General features: G+C 45.2%; 1 protein-coding gene and 1 long non-coding RNA gene across 5 annotated transcripts in view; one reads left to right on the top strand and one right to left on the bottom strand.

Moving 5' to 3' along the window:
- The window catches only part of ATP1B4 (ATPase Na+/K+ transporting family member beta 4), a 40,230-nt gene extending 27,473 nt beyond the window's left edge, over positions 1–12,757 (bottom strand). Inside the window, exons 1-5 of one of the 4 annotated variants that reach the window (XM_040265245.1) lie at positions 12,417–12,757; positions 8,261–8,519; positions 4,181–4,309; positions 3,807–3,911; positions 471–667 (exon numbers count right to left, since the gene is read on the bottom strand). In XM_040265245.1, the coding sequence (XP_040121179.1) occupies positions 471–667; positions 3,807–3,911; positions 4,181–4,309; positions 8,261–8,519; positions 12,417–12,479 (753 nt within the window). In that variant the 5' untranslated portion in view covers positions 12,480–12,757. The remainder of the gene's footprint in view (positions 1–470; positions 668–3,806; positions 3,912–4,180; positions 4,310–8,260; positions 8,520–12,416) is intronic. The other 3 variants (XM_040265243.1, XM_040265242.1, XM_040265244.1) reach the window with 3 other exon arrangements.
- LOC120881520 lies at positions 6,699–8,273 on the top strand. The gene is made up of 3 exons (XR_005725324.1): positions 6,699–7,090; positions 7,408–7,510; positions 8,128–8,273. It is a non-coding gene; the product is annotated as an uncharacterized LOC120881520 (long non-coding RNA).
- Positions 12,758–27,823: the final 15,066 nt, after the last annotated feature.

Below are 27,823 nucleotides of genomic sequence, written 5' to 3' on the forward strand. Positions count from 1 at the left end.
CTTCTTGTTTTATTTGTGGCTGATATTCATACAATGGCAATTGCAGCAAGATTATCCTGAAGGTGTAAAGAACGTAATGGTGTCAAGAGGACAGCATGCCTGATAAGGCTCTGCCACCCCCAAAGCATGGCAGGAGAGGAGGAAAATACATTTCTTATGATATAAGAATTGCCCCCCACACCACCTTCGTGTCAGTCCCCTGTGCCAAACAGTTCAAGATCTCATTCCTGATACAGGCATTCAAGGGCAGGTTCAGGGGTGCTGGAGAAGAATCCAAATAGAAAATGTTCAGGGAGAAAAGGAATTATTACTTGGTAGGTTTATCCAGTTGTTTGTATTACTGATGCTCTTGGTAAAAATGGCCAAGCTTAACAGTGTATAAAGACAGAACCCAAGAGACGTGGAGTGGCCAGGGCCTTCCTACCCAACTCATCCACTTTTCATCGCCAGAGTATCATGGGCCAATATACCCGGTTCATCTTTAGAAGGATGCAAGGCTGTCCAGTAGAGTAGCCAAAAGTTGGGTCTTCCAGGCCAGAGCAGTTTTTCAGGAAGGAGCGCTTAAATTGGCAGGCCTTCTTGTCTTCATCCTCATCACCGTCTTGGATGAAGTACTGGCCCGGGGGACAGTCTACATTCATTTCCTCTTGAAGACTGTCATTGTAACCTAAAGCACGTAGGGGTGGCAAAGGGTCACGTTAGGTGCTGCAGAGAGGGCCAGGTTTTCAGTAGTTCTCCTCCCTGGCTTCCTTTCCCCAGCTTACTTGTGCTCCTCTGAAAGCCCACTCAGTCTGTCTTAGACCCTGTGACCTGGCATCAGAGGCCCCAGGCCCTTCAGCAACATCTCTCCAAGAAGGCTTCTGGGCTCGTCCCCTAGCCCACTTGGATTGCCTGTCCCCTTGCTTCTCATTCTCTTGGAACTTCTTCCATATCCATCTCTGGATTGTGTTATGTTTGTTGCTTTATAACTCTTCTCTATTTTCCATTATTTCTTTTCTGACATGGTAAATTGTAAACGTGGAGGGCTGCCTCTTCTATTAATACTTCTGGGAGAGGAAGAGGCACATAGTAGGTGGATTTGGGAAGAAGGATTGAGTCATATCAAGGCATGGGGTAAACATAGAAGCAAAACACGGGGGTTATATCTCTTTAACTTCAGTCTAGGGAACCTCTCTTTGAGGTTGATCAGAGGCACGCAATGCAAGAAGGTGAAAACTGTGTTGTGGAACAGGAGGAAGCGGGAGGAAGAAGAGGAGGAAATAAACCAGCTCATTCTTTATAGAGGGAAGTTAGTGCTGAAAAATAGAAACTTAGGTTGAAAGACAGGAAAAAATGACAAACGTAGGGTCTCCACTGAGAGGTTGAGGGGGTGAGGTCTTGTCTGCTGAGAACCAAGGCACTCAGAGTCAGTGTCCCTTTCCTTGCATGGAATTTAGCATGTGCACAAGGTACACGTGGCTTCCCTGGTGGCTCAGCTGGTAAAGAATCCGCCTGCAATGCAGGAGACCTGGGTTCGATCCCTGGGTTGGGAAGATCCCCTGGAGAAGGAAAAGGCTACCCACTCCAGTATTCTGGCCTGGAGAATTCCACAGACTGGGGTCCATGGGGTCACAAAGAGTCTGACACGACTGAGGGACTTTCACTTTCAAGGTACAGGTATCAGGGAGAGGGCTGAAAAGGTCCGCCTGTGAGCTGACTGGGCTACTAGATGCCATAGAACTGGGCTTTAGAAATGACTACATTATTCCCAGTTTGGTTCTCAATGATGAAATCCAGTTAGTCCGATTAGATCCAGCCTCCATGCATTTATGTTCCAAGTAGCTCAGTTTTTCAGAGGAGATTGTGCCACCAGAGGTAAAACTCCAAAAGTACTGCTGGACCCTTATCTAGACAGACTGTGACTTGGGCTTGATATTAGAAGCAACTGGGAATTTTAAATCTATTCTATTAAATTTTAAATATTAGTTATGGCTAAGCTTTTATTTTTCCTTTGACAAATCTACATTCAATTCAAGGTTTTGTTTTAATCTCTCTCTTTTTTAAATCTTTTTTTTTTTGAAGAACAAGAACTATGTTCAAATAACTTTCTAAATAGAAACTCTAATCACATGTTCTTTGTTTCTCTTGAGGGTGCTCCTTTAAAAATAATGTGACATGGGCATGACCCTTATTGCAAAATCTCTGTCCTCACAGGAATGAAATTGATACTCTGGGATGTCTATTTCAGAGATGTGTTCCTTTTAAACAGGGCATATTATCTACACTTAGGAACTAAAAAATCCAATGCTTTTCCTAATGTTCCCCACCTCTGTCATCAGGTCAGAACTGATATTTCTGCATCTGCTGTCTTAGAGGAATTTCCTCAGCAGAGATTCTGATAGTACATTTGCAATAGCTCGCAAGCATTTTGAAAGAAGAGACAATATTGTGCTGGCTATGATGCCCAAAATATTTTGGGGAGCCAAAAATGGGACTCCATGGATTCAAAAAGAACCATGCCCCTCTCATTTTACAGGTGAGGATTCTGAATCTTAGACTTAATCAAAATGACACTGATACAAAGCTGAGTTTCTAATTCCTGGTCATATGGCAGCAGCAAAGAATTGTAAAAAGCAGCACTTCTCAAGCTTTAAAGGGTGTAAACACCACCTGCAGATCCTCATTCAGCAGGTTTGGGTAGAGCCTGAGATTCTCCCTTTCCAGCAAACTCCCAAGTGATACTGATGTTGCTGGTCCCTGGCTCACACTTTGAGCAGCAAGGGTGTCAAGAACAGAAACAAGGGTTTAAATTGAAACACTGGTTCAGCTACTGGAAGACTTTGATCAGATTTCTTCCCCTTTCTGAGCCTCAATTCCCCCATTTGTAAAATGGGGACAATAGACTCTGCGATGCAGGGTTAAAGTTCAGTGACAACATTTATGCATTTAAACAAGGCTTCCTATCACATAAGAAAATTCTCTTAGTTCAGTGCATGTTCTGTAGGCCACCCCCATCACTTGGCTTCAGCCAGGCCAGGACAACCAAACCAGTCTAACTGGCTTTTTCCCCACAAATAATAGGTGCAGTTAACCGATGGATTTACTTTGATAGCTGGAGAAATACAGAGACTGTGGGCTCTATGTTTAACCTTAACCAAGCTGCTACCTCAGTTTTCACCCTGTGTAAGGGCTTCTCAGAAAGCCATTCATTTGCCCCTGAGAACGTTATCTGATGATACTATAGACATAGGCATCTTGAAAACACTGGCTATCAAAATGTTGGAGTGACTGCCACCCAGAGGTTTGTCCTCCAGCTCCCTTTTGGACTGCTATTTAAATAAAGAGCCTTTAAGATGGATCGTCTCCAAGAAATGAATTCTCTCACCTTGAGAAAACACAAGAGATAAGCGTCTTCCAGTTCTGGAGAACACTCTCCTTTTTTCATCACCACCTGCCCCCACCCCCCAGAATTATCTTTTGTAATTGATCATTATTGAGCCATCTGGATATGAGGACATAACTAGGTGCTCTAGGGTATTCCAGAAGAGAAAGCAAGTTCTCTGTCCTAATGAACTTATCACCTTACTGGCTTATATGCTTTCATATAAACATATAACTTACCATCTTTGGCTTTATATGCTTTAAGGCAACATACAATCACAAACCACAATAGTTTTGATTGTATCTACAGGTGCTGAGGGGGATGCAAGGTAAGGAAAAATCAGAATGGGCAGTGTTAGTTAAGACTGGGATTTCAGAGCCAGGTGATTTTTGAGTTCCCACCCATCACCTTTCCAAAGATATTCTCACCATTCAGAGGCACTTACCCTGGAGAAAGCCATTTAGACTAATCACATAATGCTGCCAAGTGTCAGGTTCAGAAACGTTGAAGTTGAAGTTAAGGCTATGGGCGAAGGGTCTGATCATAACTCCTGGCAATGAAAACAAGTCTTGGATATATTAACCCGTTCTTGGGATAATTTTTTGTATCGATTCCCATGAAACCATTCCCCCCAACCCCCTCCCAGGCAATCAAAATGAAAAGGACCATAATCTGCCAAGTACCGTTTTACTTTTAGTCCTAATAATTGAATCCCTAAGTCATTACCGGGAAGAGCCAAAGTTAATTGAGGCCGAACATGCCGTGCAAGCAGATTTCTGTCCAGGGTGTTCGGACAGCTCAGGGTATTTGGGCACTCACCAGGAGGCTTCACCCTCTCAGTGAAGGTCGGCATGTAAGGACTGATGGTCAGAAATAGCGTGTACATGCAAAGGGTGATCACAGCAGCCAGGGAGGCATAGAAGAAGAAGTAAATGACTAAGATCAGGCCTGCAGAAAAATCAGAGATGAGGGTGGTCAGTGCTGGCCAATAAGCCCTGCATTTGCATTTGAACTCACAAATCAGAACCAGCACTAACACGTGACATGGCTTTTTTTGTAATTCCCCAGATTCAGTATGTCCTTGCTTATTCAGATTTCACCGATTTGAAATTGGTGAGAATTGCGTCAGAGGTCTGATTGCAGTTTTACCTTTACAGCATCTCCGATGGAAGGGCTTGCTGAGCAAATGATGACCATGAACGAGATTACAGGGGAACAGAGTTTAAAGTACTGCAGAGGGCAAATTGCTTGGGAGTCCTCTGGGCTATGGGCAATAACCTATGTACAAATCATTCTCTTGCTATTCATTAAAGCAGGTGTCCTAAAGAGTTCTAGTCACGTGGTTCCAGTGATTATATATATCTGCAAGTGACGAAAACAACATTTCTTTTCTCATAGCCCATAATTCAAACTTTTGCTTCATTTCCACTGGACTTGCCTCTAATGAAGGCAAAGCAAGGTTTCACTTTATGTACTTCAAATCTTATTCATGTTCAGCAAAAGTTTAAGTGACTCTGATTTCAAAAAGAACACTAACACAGGATGGGGAAGGAAGGAGGGGGCAACTGTACTTATCGATAGCTGCCACCTGTGAGCTCTAACTGTGCACTTGGCAAGTTATAGAACCTTTGGGCACCCCCGATTCCTTGCAAATAAAACAGTGATAAGTTTAGCACTTCCCTCATATTCTGATCTGTGTCCCTAACAATATTTGAAATTCAGCCTTTCCTTCCATCCTGTGCTGATGCTACCATTTCTTAGCTGTTGGATGTTAGACATGTTATTTACCTCTCCGGGCCTCAATTTCCTCATCTGTGAAATGAGGATAATAATAGTACTGACTTCTTAACATTGAATGATGCATATAAATAGCATAGCACAGGGCCTGGCAGACACTCAGTGCTCTATATATGACACTCTTCATCACTGTTAATGTTATTATTGCCATAGTTTCCAGAGGCACAGTTGTGTGAATTTTCCCTCTGTGGGCTGGATCAGGACCAGGTTTGCCCCGGGATTAGGCAGCACAGAATGAGTGAATAAGCATGCCCCTCTTTGGGGCTGTCTCAGAAAATAGCATCTAACTCTTCTCACAGCAGTGACATGATGTCAGAACTATGGATTTGAACCATATCATGAGCTGGAAACTGGAACAAACTACCTAACTCTGCTGTACCCCAAACCAAATCCAAATGTCAATTTTTAAATTGAACCATGAACCAAATAAAATTAACGGCCCCCGAAAGGAGTCGGGAAAAGGAGAAAAAAATTCCTTAGGAATTTAACTGGAGGTGAACCTTTATGTTTTCTAAGATGCACTAAAACGGAACTGGAATACGAATACCTCACTTCAGCTGGAGTCCCCGGAGAAGAAACAGCAGCACCTTGTGTGCCTGTGGTATTTGGCTGCTGCCCACTGGCTGGCCTGATGGGATGTGCCCTCTGCCTCCTCCTCCATTCTCCATTGTTCTACCCCTGTCCTCATCCTGGCAACCCATCCACAGCCAGAACCATCCTGGGGGACCAGAAGGCTCAGTTTCATGGATGAAAGGAAAGCAATAGAAGACAGGTACATTCCCCTGGAGACATCTTCTTGCCCAGGATGTGTGGCTGGGAAGCTGTAGGTGGGAGAATGGCACTAGCAATGTGTCCCCTCAGCTTTGCCCAGGAGTCTGTGCCCTGGAGCCTGTGATAGGCTGTCTCAGCTACACTGCACCACCCCCACCCCCAGCAAAAGCAAGCACTGTACCCACCCGAACCCACTGATCCCTCCAACCTTTTCTGCTCCAAATATCCAAATTTAACTTGGGCTGCTCCTCTCGGTAATCTAGTGTTCGCCCCTGAATGCCCCACCCAAGCTTGGATAGACGATTATATCTTGAATAGACAAGATACCCGCAATCCCAACTCTTCAGTCTGTCCACTAAAATACCCCACCAGGTCCTGAGGCCCTTACCCATCAGGGCCTTGCTCACTGCTAGAGTTCATGAAGACAGTGTGGTGTTCTGGCAAGAGAAGGAACTCCAGTGTTCATCCAACCTGGGTTTGAATCCCAGTCCTACCACTTATTAACTGTCACTTTAGGTAAGTTTCTTATTCTCTCTAAGCCTCAGTTTCTGCATCTGTAAAATGGGGACAATAATATTACTACCTCATAGACTTCTGGTCAGTACCCAATAAGATAACATATAGCTCCTATGAATAGAAGTTGCCCAGCTATAAGAGGAAAAGCCCAGAATATAATAACAGGCTGGGTGAATATGTCTGTCCTGTTGGCGTCCAGGCTGGACAGGGTTAGTAAGTGCTTAATTGGCACCTAGTTCTCAAGCAAGAGGACAGCAAGGCATGTGGTGGCCTGGGCATTGACATCACTATTTGCCCTTTGCCCAGGGTTAGCCTTCTGAGACCCACTTCCCAGAGGCCTGGATGTGCAGCGTCCCCACTGCCACATCTCCCCTGGACACTCGAACCTTCCTCCCTTGTCCCCATGTATTGGCTTGTGGATTCTTTTCCACAGGCACAATTTGGGTCAGCTCATCTGGTTAAGTTCCAATGGATGTTTAAGGGTTAACACAGGGCTTCCTCTCCCAGAACCACACTTGCATTTCACAAGGCCTGTTTTTCCAGTCCTCTTTAGGCAAGCCAGAGACAGCTGTGCCCCTTTTGGAGCCCCAGTGAGTGTCCTGTATTTGTCTGCAGCTTCCAGAATGTCGGAATATTCCTTGAAAGGTGCATTTGTTCCAGTCGAGAGCTGAGAGTTCGAGGGATGGGCAGGGGTGGGGCTGGGAACTGAAGAGGGGTGAAGGGAGGTGGGTGTTGTTTGGAGCCCCACACCTGCTATTCCCAATTCCAGGAAGCGGGGCTGGCCGTTTCACCCTGACTGAGCTGAACTAGAAACATCAGCTACAAAGGAGAGAATTCTCAGTTAAAGGGGCCTTTAGAAGGCATGAACATCAACTTCAGCAATGTAGACTCTTGGCACTGGGGGACTCTTATTTCACCCATAGACTTATCTGTTTCTTCTTCCATGGGTTAACTGAGTTCAGACCAGCAGCTGCTCTTTTCCTGGGATGTGCAGAGAGTGTGGCGAGTGTGAATTTTACCACAAGCTAAATCTCCTGAGAAGCATCAGCATTAAGAGTTCAAGAGGTGAGTAGGAGGGACCCTGGGAGAGGAGTGCTGGGGAAGCTGTGAAGTAACAGGTGGTGGCTGCATATGGACCGCAATTCTGCCGTGGATCAAGAAATACAGGAGCTTGGGCTTAAATCGCTAGAAATGATCCCTTTAACCCATTTCTCTCTAAACACCCTGGAGCCGTAGAGCACCCACAACCTGGGGCCAGTGGCAGCCCTAGCTATCCTTCTCTGACATTACGGGGTGAAATGATGAGACTGTACAAACCTTGGTCAGGTTAGCATGGACCTGAGTCTCATATCCTAGGAATAGTCTTCTGCGTAATACTTTCGATTTTACCATGTTCATATCTTATCAGTCTCAGGCTGCTCCTGTGAGAGAGAAAGGGAGATACTGCTTCCCTTGTTTAGCAGGTGAGGAAACTGAGGCTCAGAGAGGATAAATGATGAGCCCAAAGTTACAGATAGAAAATGACAGGGCTGGGGCTTCCATAAAATCTGTGCTTTTTAATCTCATTCTTACTGTCTTTCTGCACTACAAAATGCTGTTGAGCCCAGTGGATTTCAGCTACACAGTCGTCTGTTCACCCACTTGGAGTTTGTTCTGATGAGATCTGCCCATTATTTCCCTAGGCGTTGATCCGGTTACGTGAAGAGCTAAGAGAAGTTTGCAGACAAGCCCATCCAACGTGTGGTAAAGGAGTCCTGGACGCCAAGCCGAAAGCAAAGGACACCCGACTGGGGCATTGGGACCACTGGGACTTACTCCAACTCTGACCTGTTCGGGCCAGAGATGTCCTTTTCTCCGGATCCCACAGGTATTCATTCACAATCTGCAGTTTCCGCCACCAGGCACTGTCTGTTTCCTGACTGTGCCTATCTTCTTCCTCCTTCTCCTCCTCTTCTTTCTCCTCCTCTTCTTCCTCCTCCTCCTCCAAATCAGGTACCACCATCACCCTAGCCTCCTCTTCTGCTTCTTCCTCTTCATCCGCTAAGTAGTTCTGGTTCACTTCATCCTGATCATCCTGAAACAGTGACAACACACAAGCCCTTTTTTTGGAAAAGAAAATTTCCCATGGCACATCCCACCAGTCAAAATAAATGAAAAACAACTCAATATTTGGAGATGCTTCAGATGTCCACTTACCCAGAAACATACCTGTTGTTACAAGAGGCAGATTTCTTTCTCTCTGTTCTCTTGCAGGAAATATTCTTTCTATGACCCATTTTGACCCAATATTCTTTCCATAGAGGTGCAAGTGTTATTCTCAGCTGCAGGCATTTGGGCTGTTCCCCTAGGACTGTTCATGTCATTACTCTGTCCTGGGGCCATGGCTTCCCGTTAACTTTGGCCTGTCAGGGCAGACTGAGCTCAACACTGGAGGAAGGAGGAGTTTTAGACACTTGTGTCTGTGATGCCACATTCTCAGTCCACGGCAGCTTTGTCCTAACACTCTGGATGCTTTCAGCTGCTCACCCTCACCATCCTAAGTTGTGGCTAAAAATAGCTTGGAATAGACATCAGGAGGAAAAGCCAGCTGCTGTACCCCTCCTCAAAACTTAGACTGTCTTCCTCACAGAAAAAAGAGATTAGGGGTGCAGTTCTTTGCTCCTTCTCTGACTATTGCCCACGCTGGAACCTCTGCCTGCCAGAAACAGGTTGGGCAGACCACCTGAGGGCTGGGACAGCAACGGATATTTCCTTCATCTTCCCCACCCCCAAGCCCGTACCCTTGGCAGAAATCTGGGCACGTAGGAAATGCTCAGCACATATTTGTTGATTGACTGATTGCAGCCATTACTTGAGATCTGAAACTGTAATCTTCTCCAAGTGGTTCTAAGAAAATTAAACAAAAAAGAGAAAAACCCAGACTTCACCAAATGGTATTTCAAATGCCTCCCAGCCACAGGCTGGCGAGTTGGATCTCTGCTCTTTGTGGGTCTGCCAAGGCTCATTGCAGCAGCAGAAATGAGGCCACCCTCCCTTCTCTGTGCTGTCCAAATCTGAAGAGCGGCAGGGCCTGTGCACCTGTTGGGGGGATGTGTCCAATGATAGAGGCCAGGGGCTCCGGGCCGCCCTCTCCCTGCCTGATTCCTCAAAGGCCATTTAGAGGACACTCAGCTGAAAGGGCTGACGTGGGGGGCGGGGTGGGCCAGAGAGCTGGATTGTTCAGGATCCGAAAAAGTGATACAGAATGACAAGGCTCTACTCTCAGCATTCAGTCTGCCCAGTGCTGTCTAGCTCTTGATTACAAGCACTCTTGAATTGCTCTCGAATTTGTTCAAAGGTACAGTCTTATGTCACGCGTGTATCAGACCTGACGGGGACCTTGAAGATTCACTTGTCCACGTGAGGCCCAGAGAGGCAACAGGATGTAGCCAGAATCACGCAGCTAGTTCAACGATAGAACAGACAGACTCCGAACCCATGTCTCACAATATCCCTTACAATGATGTTTCTTCCCTACCACTCTGAGCGCAAGAGCTGAGAGGTGGTTGAGCAGACTGACAGAGCACAGCAATGTGCTAGATTCTGTGTTCCCAAGAGGCTGAAGGTGCTCACAACTGGAGATCTCTAACTCTGACAAGGACTCAAGGGGTAAGGCTTAGGAAAATAAACCCCCATCACTCAATGTTGAACGGATTAATACATGTTCTTAAATCTCTTTCACTTGTGTGTGAACATAGGTAACCATTCGACCTCCAGAATTACATTCTGAGCACCTGGGGTGGGGGTGGGTGGGACGGGGCCATAGTTTCTAACTCCTTGATGGCCCTCCACAGCTTGGAGCCTGCAGCTAGGTAACCAGTGGGCACGGAACAAACATCAGTGATAACTGCCTGGCTGAAAACTCCTGAACCATGCCCTCGCCTAGGCGCTCATCCGGACTGTAGTGGGTAGTCAGTCATCCTGGCCTCCAGAGAATCTGATGTAACTGAAAATCTTGGAGAATTTGAAGTATAACATTTCAAGGTGAAGGAGTTTCTATTCCCTTTATATTTTCGGGAAAATCTCCTTTTCTCTCCTAATCGCCTGTTTTGCCTGCCCTCCACCCCTGCTCCACAGAGGAGGCAGCTGGCTTTGGCCTCTGCTTGATCTTATTTGTAGATATGAGCTCTCACGATAATCCCATTAAAGATGGCTTGTCATTAAAGCTTTACCCTCCCGGGAAGAATTAACCTTCTCAGAGCTAATTTCCCCACAGCTCTCACACTGCCTGGGCTTCAGGAACTGCAAGTATCTTTCCCCCTTGCCCCAGCTTCCAGGTATAGAACCTCACGCTGTACAAGAGGGGCACTTTGGGGGGAGCTCAGTGTTTCACGGAACCCAGTAGGGAATCCTTTTGTAATGAGAGGGCCTGTTTTTGTCTGTTTCCTAAAGTGGCACTGACCTCCTGTGATAGTGTGTGTGAGTGTGCAGAGATGGAAGAGTGGGTGTGTGCTGGGGCCGTGGTGTTGCCCTAAAAGGAAAGAGTCTGAAGGGCAGAACATGGCTCCATTTTGAGCATTCTAAATATATAAACATATAAACAAATACATAAACAAACTGTATGACCCGGAAGATAAATTTGTGTATTGAGTGACACCCTGTAAACATTCGAATGGTTGATTAATTTTGAAAGAGACGTTAGCACACAATTATTCACTGCATCAAATCCTCTCTTTGTAAACGTGATCAAGTGTTCCCGATAAAGCAAGATCCCCTGATGCATTTAAAATCCAAAACGAGGGACAGATAATTAAACTTGTACACAACACTTTAGCAGCATTATAGAGAAAAGAATCCAAATAAGGAATGATTTTATATGCCTTATAGACTGTGACTGCTCTGAGAACTGGAAGGGACTTTGGGGAATGTCAAAAGAGAGATTCTACAAACCGTGGCTAGAAAGTTACGAGAAGCCCTCCACAGGTTGGTATGGGGTTAGAATTTGTGTCTTCCTCTGCTGGCTGTTGAGAGTCTCCAGTTAGCTCCTTGGTTGGGGAGTGGCCATTCACCAAGAAAAATGGATTAAGCTTTGTTTCTTCCTGAGGCTCAGATCACAGCCCTCTCTGGGGGAGATTTCAGAATATACTTCCCAGCAAAGAAACCTGCATGTGGCATGTACTCATGATTTCTAGCAAAGTAAATGCAAGGAAACTTTGGGTTCAAAGACAATTTTCATGCACCCTGGAGATAAATGGTGACATTGAAGGTGGGGTGTGTGAGTGTTGGGCAGGATGGGGTGGCAGGCAGGAAGGCCATGGGTGCTGGAGGGTTAGGGAGTTGCATGCTGCAAATATGAAAGAGCATAGGATGAGAAGTGAGGAAACCTGCATTCTCACTTCGGCTTCTCCAGTAAATGGCCAGTACCTCCCGTGCCTTGAGCCACAGCAGTCTCCTTTACGTGATGAGGGATTCTAGAGAAACGATGTCTAGGACTGCTCCCAGGTTCTGTCTAGTATTCCAGGATTTTAGCTATAGCTTGGAATTTCAGCTTTAGGAAAAGAGTAGCTGGGTTCCTCAGAAGCTCCCACCCAAAGGGACTGAGACAACTGGGTAGGCAAATGCCTTTCATTTCCTCTTTCCCTTCCCTTCTCTCTTGGCTCCATTTCTTGCTATTGGAATGAAACCTCTACTCCCAGACTCCAAAAGGTCTGTTCAAATTCTAGACTCCCACAAAAACATTGTAGAAGACACCCTCATTCTCTGGCATCTCCCCTGGCCCTTATCTTTGTTGCACAGGAGGAGGGCTTCCTCCTTCAGTCTAGCCATTCAGGGTGCAATGGGGTCCTAGGAGTCACTGCTCATGCTTGGGCTTCCTTAAACTTCACTGTTCCTGGCCATCCTAAAGAGAAGCAGCCGTGAGTCATGACCTACACACCCCCCACCCAGCCCATTCTGAAGGGACAGCAAAAATATTCTGCTTCCCAAGACTCACAAGTCTGTAGCGATAACCGTAAGGCAAGGCCGGAGCCCTTCTGGACCGGAGCTGCCTTCTCATGGCTGTGCAGTGGGCAGAGGCGCGGCAGAGGCAGACGAGTGGGGGAGAGCTCCGGAGCTGCTGCTGGTACAGGAGACACTGGTTGCTGGGGCTACTTGGCGCCTAGTAAAAGTGAACCCTCCTGGCATGAGCCCTTCCCCAAAATAATCTAACATGCCCCTCTCTCATTGGTTGGCCCCTTCTCTGAATCAAAGGAAAGCCCTTATGGAAAAGCAAGCTCATCATTACAGGGAGGGGGAGATATTCTGGGTCACAAGGATGAGCGACTCACCACCCCACCCCCACCCCCCCGCAGCTTCACGTCTTCCCACTCCCTGCCCTTCTCTAGCGCCTGAGCTACTATGGGCCCAATGGCAGTCTTCAGTTGTGTCCCTCTCAGTTGAGAGCTGGATATCAGTGCATGCAGGGGGTGGGGCCTGGGTGGGAGTTGGGGGTAAGGGGAGTTGGCCAAGAATAACTTTCTTTTTTCATAAGGCTGATCTCATGCAAAAGGATCTAAGGTGTCAGGAAAGATTCCCTTTGCTCTCCCCACCTCCCCCGCCCCACACTAAGCCACCTATAATATTCCTTATTTGTGTCAATCAACCAGCCCCTTAAATATGGATTATGCATTTTAGAGGCCAGGCTCCTGCTTGGCCTCCCCACCACCACCAAAGAGGGCCTTGTATATAAAGAAACCTTTTTTCTCTCCCACATGTCAGAATGGCCCCATCAGCACTGCCCCTCACACACACACCCCTTGGAATCCTGGCCAAATTTCTGTAGTGGTTGAGATCTATATTTATCCCTTAGCATCAGAGCAGGGAACAAGCCAGAACTTTGCAGTGTCAGTTTCCCAGACATATATAACTCCTGAAGCCAATGTGGGATCCACCAAAAGAAAAATTAATAGAAACAGCCAAGAACATTGTATAGCAGTTTTTGTCTGTTTGGTTCACCCCATTGGAGCCTGGGTAGTTAAAAGGCTTAGGAGGAATATATGATCCTTCACAAATCCCCTCCCCCTCCCATCACACCCAGGTGACTGAGAATGTTGCAGGCATTGAGATTCTGGGCATATTGATAACCAGGAAAATTAGCCCAACCACTTAGAAACTTCGATTTATTCATAATGCCAAACCTAGGCTATTCTGATGAAGACAGCTTCAATAGTGGCTAATTTAAAATAAAGACTCCATTTACTAGAACGTTACTACTCAGGATTCTTCTTTAACAGAGTCTCCTCTGATACCCTCACTTGACGAGAAAGAGAACACTGACAAAGAAAAGAGAAACTCATTCCTCTTTTGGAATTTCAGTGAAAGCAAAATGTATTCCAGGGGTTACCCTGGTCTCAGTAGACATGGCGCTTTACCTCTTATGCTTTCTTCACTTGAACTTTGTATGTGATTCCTGATGTTAAGTATATGAGAAACTTGAATCTCTTGGAAGCCTTAAAAACCAAACAAAGGATAGATACATTGGTCTTGTCTTACTAAGGCAGAAAAAAAGTGTACAGTTATGTTAGCAAGATTTAAACAATCAGGAGTAGGGAGTAGCATTATTCACAGTAGCCAAGGTACGGAAAAAGCCTGAGTGCCCTGTCAACAGATGAATGGACGAGGAAGGTGTGATGTAAATACATATATAAGATGGAATATTTCTCAGCTGTGAGAAAGAAGGAAATTCTGCCATTAATAACAGCATGGATGGACCTTGAGGGCATTGTGCCAAGTGAAATAAGTCAGACTGAGAAAGACAAATACTGTATGATCTCACTTATATGTGGAATCAAAAAATGCCAAATTTATAGAAATAGACAGTAGAATGATAGTTACCTGAGGCTAGGGAGACATGGGGGAATTGGGGAGATGTTGGTCAAAGGGTATAAACTTCTAGTTTTGAAATGAATAAGCTCTGGAAATCTAATGTGTGGCATGGTAATTGTGGTTAATAGTGCTGACATATACTTGAAAGCTGCTAAGAGAGTAGATATCCGTGTTCTCATCATAAAAAAGAAATAGTAATTATGTGATGTGCTAGAGGTATTAGCTTGCCCTATGGTGGTAATCATTTTGCAATATATATGTGTATCATGGATAAAATCACATTGTACACCTTAAACTTACATAATGTTGTATGTCAGTTATATCTGAATAAAGCTGAGAGGAAAAAAAACACAGTAGGAGACAAAAAGGGGTTTGGATTAATGTGAACTCAGGTAACAAAATGTTCCATTCTCCAGAATCTCTCATTCCCTAGCATTCTGGGTGATTTGGGGTTTGCCATATACTTAAGATACTTGCAATGTACTTAGCCCAGACTGCCTTCTGGAATGCCAGCTGTTGGGTGGGGTACAATAACAAAATCCCATAGGATCTCAAAGACAGAAATCTGTCTGAGCTCACACTCAGAAGACTAAAGGAGAAACCATTCCTGCCAATTTGGGGGGAAAAAGCAATCTGCTTAACAGGACAGCAGACTGGAGCCAGAAGTGACCAGTGGAGCTGCAAATGAAGCAGTGGCTACAGAGGCAAGAGAGGAGGGAGAAGGGAGAGGCTTTGAATTTGATACCGAGTTCAGAGGCAAATGATTCAAGTCAGTCCTTGTGCACAGATGTTAGCAGCTGCTTCTGTAAGCCCTTTTTCCTGCTTGCCTGCCTCAGTCAAACCACATGGTTGCTGACGGGGAGCGGAAACAATCTTATGGACCTGGTCCTCCTGTTCCCAGGAAGGAAGAGAAGGTAGCGCTTTTGAGAGATTGTTTCCTTTTGCCACGAGAGAGGCTAGTTTCTGGCATCTGTTCTTGTGAGCTATTTACACAGTTGGGTGGGGTTAGGGGGTGGGGTGTGTCCCTGCCTGGAGTTTGGCTAAGTCCTCGGGGAGGCTCTAGAAGGTCATGTGCAGTGGCATTATGAGTACTGCCTAGAACCCCAGTCTCTCCCATGACCTTGAGGACTCTGAAGTCACGGGTGAGGGAACTCCAGGCTGGCCGAGGAGCTGAGGCTGCCATGAATGCTGCCCAGCATAGGGTGTCAACTTCAAAATTCGTGGAGGAGGGGGAACTCATTTGAGACTGCAAAGATCAGGGAAGGCTTCCCAGAATAGGCGGGGTTTGGGCTGGACCTTGAAGGGCAGTCCTTCAAGCTGGAATGGCTACTGCTCGACTTTGATGATGCCAGTATGGTCCCGGGTGCCCAAAGTTCCCCCTCCCGAACCACTAGCCTCTGAGTAGTGGCCAGCAGGCGTGGCCAGCGGGCTCACTGGCTAAGGCCAAAGGGTTTCTTTGACCTGAATGGTCCAGATAATGGCCCCGGATCCTTATTTCGCTGGGTTCCAGGAAGAACCCTTAGCGCATCACATTCCTGAGCAGTTTCCATCTGTCGAGTACAGTTATACAGTGAGAGATGCTTTCATTTCGAGGGACTGAGGGCCCTAAGTTGGTGACTGTATCAGCCTAGACCCCTGGGGGAAAAATGAAGGCTTGGGAAATAGTGAGGTCCTTGTGGAGTTTCAAGCCTATTTCCAGTGGCTAAAAGGCACTAATGAGTATAATGCAGGCAAGAGATGTTGGTTCAAACAAACAACTAATTGGAATTAAGAGAAGAAGTGTGCAGAGGCCTCTAATGAATGGATATGCTAATTGGTCTTCTTTGCTAGCCCCTTGGGCTTTGGCTGTGACATAGACTAGCCTATTAGACGCCTGCTCTGTAATAGCTGCTGAATGCTGGGGCCCTTTATTGCCATGGTAACATTGATGTCGAGAGTCTAGCTGAGCCCCGGATCTCTTAATTTACTACTCAGGCGGCTACAATTCTTTGGGTTTTATTATTCTTCGTGCCCCGGGTGCCAGAGTGGCAGTGAATCATGCTTATTCATCCTCTGCACCGCCCACGGTGTCTTTGAATAAGTCAGGGTGTCTCTTACTGTGGTGATGAGCAGATTATTAAGTTCGAGCCTATTTCTGCCTTAGCTGCACTAGTGCCTCTCAGAAACCAATGTACCTCTCTAACCACTTGCTTCCTTGCTGTGTCACATGGCTTTTGGCAAGCTGAGTGATGGCACTGCAGTGGGCCCACGGCAGCCCAGCCTCCCAGGAGCTCTGTGCTTGCTTGCCGGGTGGGGTGGGGTGGGGGTGGGGGAAGCAGAGCAATACAGGTGGGACAGCAGCAGCTGGGAGAGTTATCCTTGCAGACCCATGCCATCCAAAGGGGGCAGTCAGAGGGGGAGGAGGGTCACTGCAGAGAAGATCCTGTCTGGGCACTGTGGTGCTGGAGGTTTCAATCTCTCTAGGGTCAGGGGACAAGCCTGTCTAGAAAAGGAGATCCCTTATTCTGAGTGACTCCAGAGGAAGGGAGCAGCCCCCTAAAGCCAGGAGTTACTAGGAGGATGAATTTCGCTTTATTTTATAAGAGATCGTTGTGGGAAGAACAATGCTGGTCACAGGCACCAGCTGCCTCTGAAACTTTTGCATAACTTTATCTGCAGCATTGTTGTTGTTTAGTCCCTCAGTCTGTTTAGTCCCTCAGTCGTGTCTGACTCTGTAGCCCTCCAGGCTCCTCTGCCCATGGGATTCTCCAGGCAAGAATACTGGAGTGGGTTGCCTTTTCCTTCTCCAGGGGATCTTCCTGACCCAGGAATTGAATCCAGGTCTCCTGCCTTGTAGGCAGGCAGATTCTTTACCTCTCAGCCACCACGGAAGTCCCAACTTGTCACTGGAGCTGCCCAAACTTTGGTCTCTGAGTAAGAACTGTTCTGAGCATTGCGGCCAGGGGGTGAAGAGTAGGATGGAAGGTTTGCTAGATGACCTCTTAGGACTCCTCCAACTATGGAATCTTTTGTGTCTATATATGACGTTGTTTAATTTGTCAGGACATATGCTAAACTTGGATGATACTTTATATGTATGTGTGCTTGCTTTAACAGCACATGTGCTAAAATTGGGATGATATTCTATATGTGTTTGTCTGTGTCTATCTCTAGCCAGAGATGAAACCTTGCAACAGGTGCAGAAATATTTTCCTGACACCCCTGTCACTAAGAAACGGGCAACCTGAAGCTAAAGATAAAGCATTCAAATAACCCCCCTCCCCAATTACAAATGACTCTTACTAGCAGGAGAGAGTCTTGGTTTCTGTGGTTTTGTTTGTTTTCTTTTTTTCATTTCACTGCAGCATTTGACTGGGCATCCTCATGGGAGAATTGGCAGACTAGAGAAAACTGCAGGCTACACAAATTTGGAGTACCTTTACAAGGTTTTTTAAAATTGTTGTTGTTGTTCCTGTTTATTGGGAATGGAGGGTGTAGGGTGAGAGCGAGAGGTTTTCTTGACCTAACTAGAATCTAAGAGGTAGCATTTTCCCCTGTGACAGGCTGGACAGAGCACTGTAAACCTAAAGGCAGTCAATCAAGTGTGCAAAGCACAGAAAGGGGCTGTTAAGCAACACCGGTCTTTTTCCACCAAAGCCTGCAAGCCTGTTGATTATCAAGCAGCAGCCTTTCCCCACACAAAGGACAATGATATTAATCCAACCTGAACCCACTCTGGATTCAGCAAGCACCAGTCAGAAATCACAGTGGCTCTCAGCTGCCTCTTAAATCAAAATCAAATTCATAAGCAAGAGCTTAAGGTCCCTCCATCAACATCCCTATTCGGTTACTCACTTGCTGCAAGACCACAGGAATGCCAATTGATCTCGCTGTTCTCCATCTTGAAAGATAGTAAGTCCAATGTCCCTGCTTCCTCATGCTTAGGGATGCTGTGCGCTAGAACTCTTCAGAGGAAAATGGAAAGAGAATTCTGAAGTCGGTGGGATTCTTGCTCATTAGGGAGTAGAACTGAGTGTTTAAAAGCATATGCTTTTTTAATTGGTACTGGATTTGAATCCAGTTCCCACTTTTTTTTCTACTATGTTTTAATTTATTAATTGAAGGATAATTGCTTTACAAAACAGTTCCCACTTTTAATAGCTGTGTAACCTTGGGGAAGTTGCCTCACTTCTCTGAGCCTCATTTTTCTCATCTGTAAAGTACCTCATTGGCATAGGATCAAAAGATGTAATTTACATACAGTGCTTGGCTTAGTTCACACCACTATTATTATTATTGATAATGATAATACAAATCAAACAGACAAAAATACCTTGTCCATTTTCAAGGACTCTTCCTCACAAGGCCAGTGACCTGAGTAAGAGGAGCGAGCTCCCTTGGGTTGTAGGCAGTGCCCCCATCTGGTTTACCAAAGTCTCCCAAGCTAGGGATTTGGAGCCAGGCAAGAGGGAGAGGGTCTTTGGAGGTGGAGTGAGAGGTGAAAGGTGAAGGCTGACATGCTAAGCCTGAGGTATTTTGGAGGCAGATCAGGCCTTGGAGGACCCTCATTCACATCAATCACACCATGGAAAACAGTGGTTCAAACTTCAGTGAACTCAAGAATCACCATAAGAGCTCGTGAAATATGCTTATTCCCGATTACTCCACAGATTACTTATTAACTGCAAAGGAAACATGTACCTTTTCAAAGAAGAATTCTAGAAGACACCACCTTAAATAAGGGATCAAATGTAGCATCACCAATAACAGGGCAATGGCATATGAACCTCCCAATGTGACACGCTGGGAAGTAAACAACATTACTCCTGTAGTGTTCTTGCCAGAGATGTTTAATACGAATCTAATCATGAGGAAACAATCAGACAAATCCAGACAGTAAACAAGACAGCCAACCTGGACTCTTTAAAAATATCAGTGTCATTAAGGAAAAAAGCCAAATGTACTGTTCTAGAATCTAGATTAGTAGAAACTGAAAAGACAGTAAAACGAACTCCATGATTCTTGATTGAATTACAAATAGCTAGGATGTTTGGGAGATAATTTGGGAAATTTTGATATGAGTCAATATTGAATAATGCTATTTTGTCAATGTTACATTTCTTGGATGTGATAATGGTATTATTTTGCAAGGGAATGAGAGAATGCTCTTGTTCATAACAGATACATGCTTAAATTAGATGCAATTTTAGATGCAAAACTTTAGATGCAAAGTGGCATGATACTTGCAAGTAAATTTCAAATGTTGTAGCCGAATACATACAAATACATACATGTTTTTATGTGTGTATATGTGTGTATATAGAGAGAGCATATGTGCAAATCTAAAATGTTACTGTCCTGGTTAATTTCCAGGAAGGATATGCTGTTATTCATCATAGTTTACTTTCAGATTTTTCCAAATAAAAAGTTGGGGACAAAACATAAACCCTTTCCTACAATTCCATCCTTCCCAGATATGCCTTGTCATATCCCCAACGTCCCTTGAACCCAAGTTCTTAGATGCCTAGTATCCTCTACCCCATAACACCAGGAGATAGTTGAAGTTAAGGAGACATGAAATCAGGGAAAGCATCATGAAGGCAGCTACACCTGAGCTTGGCCTCCAGGACTGGAGCAGGATTTTGCTAAACAGAGAGAGCAGGAGAAGAACTTTCCAGAAGGAGATGATTACTTGAATGAAGCTTGAAGAATATAGAACAGAGGTCCTCAACTTTAGTGGACCCAGAGTTATATGAAGAGCTTTTACCTATGCAGACTCTCTGATCCCAACTCCAAAATTCTCATTCTGTAAGATTGAAATAGAGCCCATAAATTTGAAGTTCTAAAACACTAAGATGGGTCTCCTGCAGGGGTCTGAGGACCATGATTTGGGAAAGACTGGCACAGGCAGCTGCCTATTCCACATGCACACACAGAACTGGCCCTGTCTCTCTTGTGTTCAGTCGAATCTCTCATAGGTGGATTGTCACCAAGGGTGATGTAAACCTTCAGAGGAAGTCCTCTTTACTAGACCTGTCAGTCATGGTGCCTGTTGTGTCCACTACAGGCAAATCCAGCTAGTTGTGGCCTGGGGTGACCTTGACTGTAGCAGGAATGGGCCCCCACAATTTGGTGACAGATAAGTGTGTATGTGCATGCTAAGTGGCTTCGGTCGTGTCCAACTCTTTGAGACTCTGTGGACTGTAGCCAGCTGGGCTCCTCTCTTCATGGGATTCTCCAGGCAAGAATACTGGAGTGGGTAGCCATGACCTCCTCCAGGGGATCTTCCTGATCCAGGGATCGAACTCACACCTCTTATGTCTCCTGCATTGCAGGCAAGTTCTTTACTATTAGTGGCACCTGGGTAGCCAGGCACTGCTGCTGCTGCTGCTGCTAAGTCGCTTCAGTCATGTCTGACTCTGTGCGACCCCATAGATGGCAGCCCACCAGGCTCCTCCATCCATGGGATTTTCCAGGCAAGAGTACTGGAGTGGGGTGCCATTGCCTTCTCCGAGCCAGGCACTGTTCTGTTCAATAGGATTGACAGTAACAAGCTAAGGCAGTCAGACCAGCAACCTGTGACACTGTTCCTATAGACTACGGAGGAAGAATTTCCCAGTCCCTGGCAAGAGGAGACTAGAACAGACTTCCAGAGGGAATCAGGGACGTTGTATAATAACATGATGCTGATGACTAAGCCACTTTGGAATCTAGTAGTTCTCTATGCTGTGTGTATCGTCACCATAATCTTTTCTCAAGGTTTCCTAAGTAGACCTCTGTTATCTAAGGTAAAAGAAGTAAATTAATGTGCCTTCTCTGAGGTTTCCAGTTCTTGGAGAATTGCTAATGCCCACGCTAGCAAGAAGGAAACTGTCTCTACTGCACGTTGCTGTTCACCTGAGGAGCCTGCAGGACTGAAATAAACAAATTGTTTCCTTGTCTCTGGCCTCTTTCAACAGACCTACAACTCAAGAAGAGAAACCCTGAGCCCACGTGCTGGAGACTCTCCTTATCTTACAGATGCCTGCATCCCAAATGTCTCCATTTCTTGTCCCCAGTCGTCCATGCTTGGTTCAGGATGGTGGCAACTCCAAGTTGTGTAGTCCTTTTCTGAACTGTTTGCTTCCCACCAACCCTGGCTCTAACCCAAGCAAAGCCCAGTTTGGTAAATCCATGCCCAGAAGTCAAGGAAGTGAAACAATCCTCCTCTGTTCAGATAAGAGCAACAGCTGCTAGAGGGGGTCAGGCAGGGGATAGCTGAAGGCTGCGGGGAGGTTTTGTCTACTACTCTGCCAGGGGGCCATTCGGCCAGGAGGACCGGTTATCTGGCTGGACTCTTAGGCCCAAAGACACTTCTATGTAGATTTTGCATGCAGAAAATTCATGCAAAAGAAGAATTCATGGTCCAGTCAGACTTAAGGACTCCCAGTCCTTAGCTCTATGCAGTGCACCAATCCTTACATCACCCTTCTACCCTGTCTCTGTGGAAGGAAGCATGACATGTCTAGGCATGGCTCTTTCTTCTGGTAGAATGACAGAAGCTGTCAAAAGGAAGAATCCTCATCCTACCCTTCATCCTACTCTTCTACCTCCTGGAAACTAGGACACCAGCCTCTGAACTCACTAAATATGCAAGGTATAGAAAGGGATGCTAGCCCCAGATCTGCTATGAGTGCACAGCAGAATCTTAAACTACTTAGTCACTTAAACTTTTTGGACCTATTTCCTCAAAGGGCTCTTGTGAGGATGGCATATGATCATTCTGGTGCAAAAGCTAGACAAATCATCAGGTCTTCTGATAGACCATTCCTCTGGGGACATGATCAGGGGAATGACCTCACTGCTCCCCAGCCTCTGATTTCCCCTCTCCCCAACCCTGTGCTGGCAGCTGTAGCTCTAACTTTAGTGAATACAGAGAATGATGGCCTGACATGCCAACATTGTTGAAGATCAAAAGAGTTTGTAGATAATAAGAGCAAAAGACCTATATGAACAAAAGGGATATTTGGGACTCCTGAGATTAGGAATGTCTACTGAAACCACTTTAATACAATTATTTCAGGGGTTCAAAACATATGGAAAATGGGATCTTGGGGTGCCACCATTGTATACCCTCTAAACTACTACTTAGATGGCCCAGCAAGGATATAGGAGCCCTGGGACCTTGTGATGTAAAGTTTGGCAAGTATCCTCCAAAGCCCTAAACCTAGCTGGTTATTTATTTAATTTTATTAAAATATGAATGTTACTTTCTTTTTAAAAAGTTATTTATTTATTTATTTTTGGCTGTGCTGGGTCTTTGTTGCTTGGAGGGCTTTCTTTAGTTGCAGCGAGTGGGGACTACTCTCTAGTTGCAATGCATGAGCTTCTCATCATGGTGGCTTCTCTTGTTGCAGACCACAGGCCCTAGGGTTTGTGGGCTTTAGTAGTTACAGCACTCGGGCTCAATAGTTGTGGCTTGCAGGCTCAGTTGCTCTGAGGCATGTGGGATCTTTTTGGACCAGGGATCTAACCCATGTCCCCTGCATTGCAAGGTTTCTTAAACACTGGACCACGAGGGAAGCCCTAGTTGGTTATTTATGAAGTATCTAAGTTGTTCCAGTTGTTGTGTCCTCTGGGAATTTTTGTTCATTGAGATGAATATGCCTGACAAAAGCCTGACTATCATAAGAACCATAACCGTGGGCAAATACTATGATTAAGAAGACGGGATGATAGATGAAGGACTCCCATTCACCTGGGAGACAGAGGGAAAGATAATTATAATCAGATACTTTAAACCTCTTTGCTTCACCTAACAATCCAATCATCCAATTTGAAAAGTAAAGTCAGATTTAACAACACAAAGGTATGAGGGAGGGGAGGGCAGGGAGAAATGACATCATGTGATGTAGCAACTAGCCCATGTATAGCTCAGGAAGCAGCAGCATCCTGGGAAGAGTGTGGGTTCTGGAGTCAAATAGGTATGGGTACCATTCCCATTTTTAACACTTCACCTGTATGACCATCAGGACCTGTGATGGTTCTGAGATTTTATCTTACTTGCAAGCTACCAACTTAGCCTGCCACATCTTTTCATGAATGCTGGCAGAAGACATGAGACTCCTGGGTCAGCCAGAGTAGTGGCCAGAGTATAAGCATTTTCTGGTGTCAGTTCCCTTTGCCCTCAAAGACTCAGAGGAGCTACTCAAAAAGGGCCAGGTGACACTTGCACATGCTGTGGGTTGTGTTACAGGAGAGCAACAGTGATCTTAATGAGTCTGAATCTTTTAGGGTGAGCAGTAGGTTTGCCTTTCCACTGGCCCAGAGGGAGACACTGGATCTTCCAAAGCCGTTTACTGTACAAATATCCTGAAAAAAATAGTCCAGTACAGGGTCAGTCACTGTCTCTGTTCATGGGATGTGCAGAAACAGGAGAGATCCATGAGCAATTGTCTCACAACAATGATCATCAACAAATTATTGAACCTCTTTGAATCTCTTTTTTTCATTTATAAAATGTAAAACTGTCATATTGCCTATCTTGAGGAGTCATGAAGATTAAATGAGTTCATACATGTTAAAGCACCAGATGCCTAGAAGATGCTCAACAAATGTTCAGTTCAGTTCAGTTCAGTTCAGTCGCTCAGTCATGTCCGACTCTTTGCGACCCCATGAATCACAGCACACTAGGCCTCCCTGTCCATCACCAACTCCCAGAGTTCTCTCAGACTCATGTCCATCGAGTCAGTGATGCCATCCAGCCATCTCATCCTCTCTCGTCCCCTTCTCCTCCTGCCCCCAATCCCTCCCAGCATCAGAGTCTTTTCCAATGAGTCAACTCTTTGCATGAGGTGGCCGAAGTATTGGAGTTTCAGCTTCAGCATCATTCCCTCCAAAGAAATCCCAGGGCTGATCTCCTTCAGAATGGACTGGTTGGATCTCCTTGCAGTCCAAGGGACTCTCAAGAGTCTTCTCCAACACCACACTTCAAAAGCATCAATTCTTCAGCGCTCAGCTTTCTTTATAGTCCAACTCTCACATCCATACATGACCACAGGAAAAACCATAGCCTTGACTAGTCGGACCTTTGTTGGCAAAGTAATGTCTCTGCTTTTCAACATGCTATCTAGGTTGGTCATAAATTTCCTTCCAAGGAGTAAATGTCTTTTAATTTCATGGCTGCAGTCACCATCTGCAGTGATTTTGGAGCCCAAAAAATAAAGTCTGACACTGTTTCCACTGTTTCCCCATCTATTTGCCATGAAGTGATGGGACCAGATACCATGATCTTCATTTTCTGAATGTTGAGTTTTAAGCCAACTTTTTCACTCTCTTTCACTTTCATCAAGAGGCTTTTTAGTTCCTCTTCACTTTCTGCCATAAGGGTGGTGTCATATGCATATCTGAGGTTATTGATATTTCTCCCAGCAATCTTGATTCCAGCCTGTGCTTCTTCCAGCCCAGCATTTCTCATGATGTACTCTGCATGTAAGTTAAATAAGCAGGGTGACAATATACAGCCTTGACGTACTCCTTTTCCTATTTGGAACCAGTCTGTTGTTCCATGTCCAGTTCTAACTGTTGCTTCCTGACCTGCATACAGGTCTCTCAAGAGGCAGGTCAGGTGGTCTGGTATTCCCATCTCTTTCAGAATTTTCCACAGTTGATTGTGATCCACACAGTCAAAGGCTTTGGCATATTCAATAAGGCAGAAATAGATGTTTTTCTGGAAGTCTCTTGCTTTTTCCATGATTCAGCGGATGTTGGCAATTTGATCTCTGGTTCCTCTGCCTTTTCTAAAACTGGCTTGAACATCTGGAAGTTCATGGTTCACATATTGCTGAAGCCTGGCTTGGAGAATTTTGAGCATTACTTTACTAGCGTGTGAGATAGGTGCAACTGTGCGGTAGTTTGAGCATTCTTTGGCATTGCCTTTCTTTGGGATTGGAATGAAAACTGACCTTTTCTAGTCCTGTGGCCACTGCTGAGTTTTCCAAATTTGTTGGCATATTGAGTGCAGCACTTTCACAGCATCATCTTTCAGGATTTGAAACAGCTCAACTGGAATTCCATCACCTCCACTAGCTTTGTTCATAGTGATGCTTTCTAAGGCTCACCTGACTTCACATTCCAGGATGTCTGGCTTTAGGTGAGTAATCACACCATCATGATTATCTGGGTCGTGAAGATCTTTTTTGTACAGTTCTTCTGTGTATTCTTACGACCTCTTCTTAATATCTTCTGCTTCTGTTAGGTCCATACCATTTCTGTCCTTTATCGAGCCCATCTTTGCATGAAATGTTCCCTTGGTATCTCTACTTTTCTTGAAGAGATCTTTAGTCTTTCCCATTCTGTTGTTTTCCTCTATTTCTTTGCATTGATCACTGAGGAAGGCTTTCTTATCTCTTCTTGCTATTCTTTGGAACTCTGCATTCAAATGGGTATATCTTTCCTCTTCTCCTTTGCTTTTCGTTTCTCTTCTTTTCACAGCTATTTGTAAAGCCTCCTTAGACAGCCATTTTGCTTTTTTGCATTTCTTTTCCATGGGGATGGTCTTGATCCCTGTCTCCTGTACAATGTCATGAGCCTCCGTCCATAATTCATCAGGCACTGTGTCTATCAGATCTAGTCCCTTAAATCTATTTCTCACTTCCACTGTATAATCATAAGGGATTTGATTTAGGTCATACCTGAATGGTCTAGTGGTTTTCCCTACTTTCTTCAATTTAAGTCTGAATTTGGCAATAAGGAGTTCATGATCTGAGCCACAGTCAGCTCCTGGTCTTGTTTTTGTTTACTGTATAGAGCTTCTCCATCTTTGGCTGCAAAGAATATAATCAATCTGATTTCGGTGTTGACCATCTAGTGATGTCCATGTGTAGTCTTCTCTTGTGTTGTTGGAAGAGGGTGTTTGCTATGACCAGTGCATTTTCTTGGCAAAACTCTATTAGTCTTTGCCCTGCTTCATTCCGTATTCCAAGGCCAAATTAGCCTGTTACTCCAGGTGTTTCTTGACTTCCTACTTTTGCATTCCAGTCCCCTATAATGAAAAAGATATCTTTTTTCAGGTGTTAGTTCTAAAAGGTCTTGTAGGTCTTCATAGAACCATTCAACTTCACCTTCTTCAGCGTTACTGGTTGGGGCATAGACTTGGATAACTGTGATATTGAATGGTTTGCCTTGGAAACGAACAGAGATCATTCTGTCGTTTTTGAGATTGCATCCACTACTGCATTTTGGACTCTTTTGTTGATCATGATGGCTACTCCATTTCTTCTGAGGGATTCCTGCCCATAGTAGTAGATATAATGGTCATCTGAGTTAAATTCACCCATTCCAGTCCATTTTAGTTCGCTGATTCCTAGAATGTCAATGCTCACTCTTGCCATCTCCTGTTTGACCACTTCCAATTTGCCTTGATTCATGGACCTGACATTCCAGGTTCCTATGCAATAGTGCTCTTTAAGCATCGGACCTTGCTTCTATCACCGGTCACATTCACAACTGGGTATTGTTTTTGCTTTGGTTCCATCCCTTCATTCTTTCTGGAGTTATTTCTCCATTGATCTCCAGTAGCATATTGGGCACCTACTGACCTGGGGAGTTCCTCCTTCAGTATCCTATCATTTTGCCTTTTCATACTGTTCATGGGGTTCTCAAGGCAAGAATACTGAAGTGGTTTGCCATTCCCTTCTCCAGTGGACCACATTCTGTCAGACCTCTCCACCATGACCCTCCCGTCTTGGGTTGCCCCGCGGGCATGGCTTAGTTTCACTGAGTTAGACAAGGCTGTGGTCCGTGTGATTGTTGACTAGTTTTCTGTGATTATGGTTTCAGTGTGTCTGCTCTCTGACGCCCTCTTGCAACACCTACCGTCTCACCTGGGTTTCTCTTACCTTGGACGTGGGGTATCTCTTCATGGCTGCTCCAGCAAAGGACAGCCACTGCTCCTTACCTTGGACGAGGGGTATCTCCTCACCGTCGCCCCTCTCACTTTCTCACCACTGTTACTAGAAGGCCCTACTATTCCACTCTTCCTCTTTCCTTCTTGAAGTCATTTCATGGCTCCCAACAAAGACTTCAGTTCATTTCTCCCCACCTTTTCTCACTCATTTGCTAGTTTCCATCTACATCCTGTCAGGATTTAAGTCCCACTTAACTGATTAATTATGTAACAGATATTTATAGGACACTGACTATGTGTCAGTTGCTGTGTTGGGTGCTGGTGATAAAACAGAGAATGAGAAAGCCATGGTCAATAGCCTCACGGAGCATGCCCTTTTGTTGGGGAGATGGACATTCAACAAATAAATTAGAAATGATTGGTCACCATGAAAGCATGGCATATGGGGGAGAGGATTATCCCCATTTTTCTCATTTGACCTGCCCTGACTCACTGAGAGAGCCTGTCCACATAGGATCCTATCTCTTACCGCTTTTCCTTGATGGACTCAACTTCACTCCTGGGCCCTAAGTAGGTGAAAAGTCAATCTAAACTTGTGGACCAGCTAGGATGTAGAATACTGTCCAAGAAGTGGAGTCCTATTACTTTCAAAGACAGGCAGCAACACTGGT

The sequence above is a fragment of the Oryx dammah genome, unplaced genomic scaffold, assembly GCF_014754425.2.
Source record: "Oryx dammah isolate SB20612 unplaced genomic scaffold, SCBI_Odam_1.1 HiC_scaffold_23, whole genome shotgun sequence".
Lineage (NCBI taxonomy): Eukaryota > Metazoa > Chordata > Mammalia > Artiodactyla > Bovidae > Oryx > Oryx dammah.